The sequence below is a fragment of the Sycon ciliatum genome, chromosome 12 (genome assembly GCF_964019385.1).
Source record: "Sycon ciliatum chromosome 12, ocSycCili1.1, whole genome shotgun sequence".
NCBI classification, from domain to species: Eukaryota; Metazoa; Porifera; class Calcarea; order Leucosolenida; family Sycettidae; genus Sycon; species Sycon ciliatum.
The window spans coordinates 12,277,453-12,286,140 of NC_088654.1; the positions used below are offsets into that span (position 1 = coordinate 12,277,453).

Below are 8,688 nucleotides of genomic sequence, written 5' to 3' on the forward strand. Positions count from 1 at the left end.
GCAAGTCGAACTAAAGTAGACCTGTAGGTACAGCAAGAAGACGATCACCCAAGCGTACACACACACACACACACACACACACACACACAAACACACACACACACATGCACACACACACACACACACACACACACACACACACACACACACACACACACACACACACACACACACACACACACGCACGCACGTGTCACAATGGGCCTCAAGTCCATCAATCCCTCTACGCACTGTTCGAACCCCTGTTCTTTGCTGTTTGAACCTTGCTCTCGCTCATGCATAGTTTATCATCTACTGTGTATTCAGAGATGTTCATTGGGAATTTCATTCCGAGAATAAAAATCAACGAAGTTTTTTTCAGGGACAACAAAAAAACTTTTGCACCAACCATTTACAAGCCAAATCCTCACCTCGTTCAGCTCAATCAGAGCGCCACGCCGCCCGGAGTAGAACTGGTCCAATACACTCTGGTCGTCGATGACGACCGACCGTAAGCAGCCGACAAAGTGCTCACTGCCGTTACCGCCGATGAGGGCATCGACTGTATCGTCAAGTAGAGCTGTGCCCAGGCGAGGTGCACTGCGCTGCTGTGAAATTAATCCCTGGAGGTGCAACACGCACCAGCGTACACATTGCACGGCGACAGAAAACGAAGGAAGAAAGGAGGAGAAACATCGGTCAGAGGGGGATTCCCATCTGAATAATTACAAATACAGATGGCAGAACTGGCGCTAGGGACAGATGATGTGTCCCATACTACATGCACCACCAGCAGCAGCACCAGCACCAGCAGAAGCAGCAGCACCACCATCAGCAGCAGCACCACCATCACCAGCACTAGCAGCAGCAGCAGCAGCACCAGCAGAAGCAGCAGCAACAGCACCAGCAGCAGCACCACCATCACCAGCACCACCAGCAGCAGCAGCAGCAGCAGCAGCAGCAACAGCAGCAGAAGCAGCAGCAGCAGCAGCAGCAACAGCACCAGCACCAGCAGAAGCAGCAGCAGCAGCAGCACCAGCAGAAGCAGCAGCACCAGCAGAAGCAGCAGCAGCAGCAACAGCACCAGCAGCAGCACCACCAGCACCAGCACCAGCAGCAGCAGCAGCAGCAGGAGAAGCAGCAGCACCAGCACCAGCACCAGCAGCAGTACCACCATCACCAGCAGCACCAGCAGCACCACCAGCATTGGATCCAATTTCACCCAACAAATTGTGAGTTGACTTCAGACGGTATCACTTCAAGCCCTACAGACTGCCTTGGTCGTCATTACAGGATGGTTCCACATGCACACACACACGCACACACACACACACGCGCGCGCACACACACACACACACACACACACACACACACGCACAAACACACACACACAAGCACACACACACACACATGTGCATACACACACACACACACACACACACACACACACACACAACCGCCACCTCTCCCCCCACACACATGCCTCCCCCCCCTCCCCCACACACACGCATGCCCCCCCCCCTCACACACACACACACACACACACGCATGCCCCCCCCTCACACACACGCACGCACGCACGCACGCACGCACGCACGCACGCACGCACGCACACACACACACACACACACACACTAACTAACCTGCACGGACAGAACCAGCGTGGCCGCCGACACAGTGATGTTCACTTGCGACCATGACGATGTCCGGTTAAGTGCGTTGCTCTCGACGGCGGCTCCGTCAAAAGTCACCCGGACAGTCCGCTGAGCTGTCAGCTGCACAACAAGATGATTTCCCGACGAATCGTGAACGCTGAGAACTGGCATGGGCAGTGCACCGGTGCCATCGCTAGCCGTGCGAAACGTGAATTGAAATAGGCGTGTGCTGGCTCCCGGTACCGCGTTGCTTAGCAACTTGTGATCCAGCGACGACCGTCCGGAAAAGCTAGCAACGAGTGGACTAGTTGTTGAGCTGCTGCTGCCTGCGATGATAAAGGAGGAAAAAGAACAAAGACGGCATACGATATTGCCAGCCTAACAAATTTCGTATCAAAGGAAATTCCTGAAGATGGGCCTTGACTGATTCTCTTTTTTTTCTTTCAGTGATCGGTGCAGCCCAGAGACCGTTTAGAGAGTCTTGTGAAGATGTATGGGTGGAGCAAAGGCAGTGAAATGAAAAATGAAAAAAATATGTCAAATTTCAAGAGTACGTCGCGCTAGAATGGGCCCATAACCTGTTACATCCTGTTTGTATGGTTGGGAAAGAACAGCTAGGCCCGAAAAGGCATGGGGGGGGGGGGGCATAACCTGTTAAAGCATGTTTGTGTGGTTGGGAAAGAACAGCTACAGTCCATTCAGAAAAAGATGGGCCCTGGCTCTGGCGAGCTCCCGTATTTGGCGATTTTTCGTGATTTCATTGTACACAGTGCAGTGCTGCGAAATTTGAACTTTGAAAAAGAGTTCAAAAAGGGTACCTGAACTGGGGTTCGAACCCCACAATGCACTGTTGCAGGCACGGTCAAACGGCCTGGATTTTGATGGTTTTTTCCAATTCAATGCTTCTGGGGCAAAACCTGACCGATATCCTATTCTTGTTATGGCTTGCTTTTTGGACAAATAGACTTCAGAAACATAATTGGAAGAGGATTCCATAGGGGATTGCAGAAAAAAATTCTAAAAAAACTCAAAGTTTGACCCATTTATGGCCAAAAGCTAGAAGTCCATCTTTTTCTGAATGGACTGTAGGTCCGTAAAGGCATGGAGGGAGGAGGGGTTCTTGTCCACACAAGTAGGGGAATCCCCTCAAGCCCATCGAGCTGGGGGGGGGGGGGGGGAGGGGAGGGGGGGGGGGAGAGATATCCCTACAATTGCAGACACACAAGCAGGAAGGCAACGGGGCAATCTCATTGGTTCAGTGTACAGCTGCTGCATAAACAACACACCAAGTATCCCGTGTACTACTCCACATTTGATCAGCCAGTCCAATCAGCCAGTTCACCCCCCTTACTTTCCTGCTGTGGAATGTCTCAGTTCTCCCTGTCAGTCTGGTGCTACCTAAGTCCTTGTGCACGTCAGACTGTTCAAAACCCTGGTTTAGTTGGTGGACTCTTAAAGGGGAAGTCCGGTGAAAAATTTAAATTTCAGGGTCGGTAGAGTTTCGGGCGCTGAGTCGAATGGTGTTGGTCCCACGTGTCTCCGACAAAGCGTTCTCGAGATATTTCCGTTTGAAAAACTGAGTTTCGGGGGCTGCGCCATGACGTCATGCGGCCGCGCCACACCCTCTGCAACGTCATAGCGTGCAGCTAGGTCAAAAGGAGTGCGTGAAAGCAATAGTGTCAGTGCTATTTCAAATGATTTGGCGACTGATAGTTTGGTGCAAGCGACCCCGAAGACCTGTAACTCCTTGTGAGAGTGAGGATGCAGCCATGGCTGACCTTCATGAGTTCGGTCTGGGGCTGAGAACCTCGGCAGCTGAAGAAATGGCCACGCGGGCCGGTCAAGAGTGAGCGCTACTGAGTTTCCGACTGATGAAGAAGCAGCAGCTATTGCAGACGAGGCTGATCAGATCGCTGGAGAGCAGGGTCGCCAAAATGGAGAAGAGTGATGCGAGTGCTCTAAATGTTGTTCCATACCGATTAGATTCGCTTAGACTCCAGTAGCCTGCCACATGGTGATGTTTTGGTGCGAACTTGGAATATTTCGGACTACTCAATTGGAGAACAGTGCAGGCTCTTTGAACCACGGGCACGACTCTTCGCTCGCAACGCTATGGAATCTGAAAGTTCTAGGTCCGGGAGCTGTTCGCTGTTTTGTCACTTGTCACGGTTGTGCACTCATCGCTGTAACATAAAATAATGAGGCGGGTGCGGAAAACTAAAATTTTCTTTCTCAAAGCACAACCACCGGCACCGGCAAGGAGAAACGCACGTTCTCTGACTACATGACTGAACAATACGACTGATACGAGTGTAGTACATGACAAGTCCGTGTGTTGACTAGTTTTCTGAGTCTTGTGTCAGTTGTGACTCGAGTCTTGTACATACTACCCCAGCACGGCAGTGCGGGAGTAGTTCCGTCTGTGATGAGTTTGTTGACTGCACTACAGCTAGATAACACACTGCACGCACTGCATGCACGCAGCGCAGAGCGCGTAGACGGTAGAGGCTGACGGAAAAGTCCAACTCGGAAACGGCTATAATACGGTATAACCTCCAGGGTTACCGAGCTGAAAATCACAGGGTACGTAGTGTTTGTAACACTGAATCGAATGGTCTTGGTCCGAAGAAGCTGCGACAAACGGTTCCCCAATCGAATGTGCTCCGAATATGGCCATTTTTGTACACAACTAGATGGTGTGGCTACCTGGCTGCACGCTGTGACGTCATCACCTGGATCTGGGTGATGCGCGCTCAAATTCGCACATGTTCGATTGGGCGTATCTGACGAACCATAAGCCGCAGCCTCCTCGGACAAAGACCATTCGACTCAGCGACCCGAACTCTACGGACTGTGAAATTTAAATTTTTCACCGGACTTCCCCTTTAACGCATAACTTGTGCCCCACCGTTTTCCTTGTTTCCAAAAGAAAAGAAAAAAGAATAACCACAAACTCGTCCATAATGTTGCACAGCTGGTTACCAGTAGCTTCTGTCACGTGCACACCGACTACTACTACTAGTACATGTACGCAGCCGCCCATTTGTGAACTCACCAGCTGGTAAACAGCCGCATAAGCTCTCCACTGCAGGGTATCTCACATAGATCCCCTCAGATAGATAGATCCCATAGTGGGTTTTAACCAGGAAAAATAATGTTCTCTTTTCAGCACACCTCCAACTCACAACACACAAAGTCCTCAGCTGCACCACATACACAGATTGTTTCCACATTCTCACCCAGGAGGGCATCATCAAACGAATACTAACGTTGTGCTGAGGATTCACTGTACACTGTATTTGTACGGTGATCACAGGCCACCGGTGGTCTGGGATAGCAAGGACAACCAGCAATGAGCGCATCATACACCCCCCCCCCCCCCCCCACACACACACACACACACATGCACTGACTGTGCGCACTGCAGTGGTGGGGTTCCGAAGACCATGGGACTTTCCCCCCTCGCGGGAGCAGATACATGAAATATGAGGCTGAGACTAGGGGGAGTCGTGATGATTGGCTAGATAGAGGTGATAAACTAACATTTAAACTAACTTACATGATAAGGAATGACTACAATCATACACCACCACCACCACCCACTATGGCACACTGTCTGTGTGAGACCCAGTCTGATCCTGCCGCTTTGATGCTCACCATGCAGCCTATCGCACACTGCCAGTTGAAACGTTTGGTCGTCAGGCGGGACGTGGCACCCCACCTATATCTTTCGGCCACGGCCAAATGGAGACGGTTGGCAGGTATGGTCAGGCCAGGCACTCCTATCTCTCTTGTCCAGGTGGTTCGGAAAGGGACTGCCCACTTCGAAATATCCATAACTCTGGATCAATTTGGGAAGGGCCAGAGATATCGTGCATATTACCTCACTAACAGCTAAGAGAACACGAGTGTCTACAATTCAAAAAGCGTCGACCACCATCTTGACAAAATGGCGACGGCCGCGAAGGCCAGGGTTTGTGCAGTCATAGCGGCTACGCACCCGAGTTCATGCTGATCAATGTACAGCGATGTGAAGTCGAGTCGTAAAATACCGGTATTTTACGACTCCCTGGTCGAGTCTGTACAGAGCAGGGCCAGTACCGAAACGAATCTTGTTGTTTGATGCCGGGAAAGACACGCGGAGAAGACTACTTCAGAAGCTTAGTTGTATGTAATTTTTTGCAACATGTTCTTCGCATTCGAGGTATTTCTTAACCCAACATTCTTCAGTATGGATCTATACATCCGTGCTCCGGACAATGTCCGTATTAAGCAAGAGTATGTCTTATCCGAGTACGTACTAAGTGAGTTCAACTACGTCCCTATCTAGTGACCAGTAAGCATTTTCAACTAAAAAAATAGTTACTTCTCTGTTTGCAGTGGTCGTTCGGGCTCGATAATGGTGATGCAGCACAAGACAGGCGTATTGCTGAATTATTTCCTTCAGATATCTCCAGCAATCTCTTTCGTCTTGTTCGAAGAAGGCATGCTCCGATACATTGCAAGTACGCCCTTCGCCGCCGCAGCTGCCATTGCTGTCGAACGTGAAAGCGAGTCGGGGACGAACTCTGGGGGTCTTTTATCTCCGCGATTTCGAAACGATGTTCGCGGTCTGGGCTGACGTGAAAGAACTAATACTTGGCAGACCCATTGATTCAGAGATAAGCTTGCCGCGCAACTTTCCTGCTCAGTAGCAAGCACACACGCGCAAGCCATGCTCCTCGGACACAGACTCAGTCACTGGTGCAAGGGCATCGTCACAGACTGGAGCAGCACCTAATGGCAGAGAGACAATGACTTTGTCTTTAATAGTGAGCTCAAAATAATTCATCTCGCTTTCACCATGTTCACCAACACCAGCTGCCGCATGCGCGCACCGAGCCTCTCCGAACAAAAATTGCATTTCAGGTCGCAAAGCACACATTGACCGTATCCGAGTAGTGCACAGTAGATCTACGGAAAAAAAATAATTGAAATAATTATTACGGCCTTAGGGAGCATGCACTCTACCGTCTAGCTATGCTCTATTACTATAAGCGAATTACATGTATAACAACCAACCATTTGAGGCGAGTGAAAGTAGCAAATCACACACTTCACTCATTCGGACATTCCCTTCTCGCAGTTCCAGCGCCCAGCGTTCGCAAGAAACGGCTTCCATATCTCGCACGATGCTGCAAACACAGGCCTGCGAAGAAATCCCTCTTCGATGCACCATGTAATCTTGGGAGATCTCACTCCACCGGGCAGGGGTCCTGGACGCTACAGCAAACCGCCGACCCGGCGACAGGACATGCATGCAACGCGTCTCTACAATGAAAACCTCGCCACCCACACATCACACCGCACACCATGCTGCGTCGTGTTTGGCCGCTTACCTTGAGCAGAGCAGGCAGGAGCAAGCAAGGCCAGGGAGAGTACGCTTAGCAGCACGCTAAACACTTCCATCGTCACCTATCGATCGCCAACGTCCAACGCTCCGCTCCCGATGTTGCTCAGTTTCGACAACGCAGCCGAGCAGACGAGAGAAACTGAAGGAATCGTGTATTCCGTAGTACGCACAACTGCGACGCTGATACTCGTACTCGCAAGCCCAGTTGTACACTGAGATCCTATCAGACGGAATGGAAATTTTATTTCCCCCAAAACTGCAAAAGCCAGGCCGGAATGCTGCAGCTAGCTTTGGCTCTCCGAGATCGATTGCTTCCCTCCACGGGAAGACAACTACTGAACTAGCGTATCGGCAAAGCCAGCCCTGATTTTATCTTTCCAATGACTGGGACCTCTGCACTGCATGCCAACCAGACCTCACTCATGCACGCTATGATCTACACGCGCACATCTCACGCGTAGCGGGAAGCCTGCCGTAGATCTACTCACTCGCTAACGCTACGCTTCAAATATCAAAGGCACGCCGAACTACCAGTCGATGCAGTGATGGTATGTCTGCCTCGGGCCAGTCGGGGCGCGCACTGTCGGACAAGGGGAGGTCCTGCGAGACAGATGATTGGTAACGTAGGCTGTACTTCAGCCGACCCCTATCCCCGTCAAGTGTCACCAGGTCACTGCCTGCACTTGCAGTTGCACCAAGGCAAGAGTGTCTAGTTTGTGAGTGTGAACACTTACAATGACTATGTAAGTGTTCATGGTGAAAGACGATCCGAAAAACTCCCAGTCCGACTGTTGCGGTGCAGAGACTCAGTGCATGGATGCCTTGTACTTGTAGATCGACGACGACACGACAAAACCAACATCAACGAACTACGGACTCAGTAGTATAAACAAAACAAGGTTTATCTACAATCATAATCAATGTACATAGTTCTACATGTACATGCTCTCTGTACTCCGAGCATCACGCACCGTGCATGACACGGTAGATGTCCAAAAACACAGCAAAATACAGAAAAACGGAAGTCCGAGAACGCCACAAAACAGATCCGGACCCAGAGGCAGAGGCCAGTGCACATGGTGCATGCAGGCCGGTAGGCATTTTTGTGCGCTCGGAGTCGGAGTTCTGATTTTCCGTCGCAGCGTTTTGCGCACTACTTTAGTACTTGGCATTACATCATTTTTATACATTTTACTACCGCTCATCACTGCACTCCCTAGGCGCTAGCATAATAATAGCTAGGCCCTAGTTTTTTACTATACTACTTCAGAAGTAGTGCTATTACTACATGCAGTACCCAAGAGTGCTCTTTCTATACCCAAGCAGTCACATATTCATACTGTACATGTACAAAGGCACAGATCCCTTGGCTTGGGTGATGAGAAACGCCCAGTACAGTGGTGTCGAATGCTAGAACTACTTACTAAGAAGGCGATAAAGTACCTCCCCATGGCATGGGCGTTTCAGGTTTCAGGTTTTCGCAGTAATTGCTTGACAATAGAATGACCACAACGATCTGTGCAGTTCGAATACTGAGTACTCATTCGCCATCTGGGCTGATTATGGGTTCGAGGTTTGGTAAACGAACTGGTAAACGAACTCAGTGGAAAACCTCAAGTATCGGGTGCTAGCTTCTGCTCATTTTATTTTTTAGGTCGAGTG

The 8,688-nt window shown here is 50.4% G+C and overlaps 1 protein-coding gene across 1 annotated transcript in view; it reads right to left on the bottom strand.

The window, feature by feature from the left end:
• LOC135828565 (uncharacterized) overlaps nucleotides 1–7,399 on the bottom strand; it is a 27,225-nt gene extending 19,826 nt beyond the window's left edge. Inside the window, exons 1-4 of the mRNA XM_065341001.1 lie at nucleotides 7,013–7,399; nucleotides 1,623–1,960; nucleotides 411–602; nucleotides 1–21 (exon numbers count right to left, since the gene is read on the bottom strand). The exon at nucleotides 1–21 is cut by the window's left edge and continues 96 nt beyond it. Coding sequence (XP_065197073.1) covers nucleotides 1–21; nucleotides 411–602; nucleotides 1,623–1,960; nucleotides 7,013–7,082 — 621 coding nt within the window. The 5' untranslated portion in view covers nucleotides 7,083–7,399. The remainder of the gene's footprint in view (nucleotides 22–410; nucleotides 603–1,622; nucleotides 1,961–7,012) is intronic.
• Nucleotides 7,400–8,688: the final 1,289 nt, after the last annotated feature.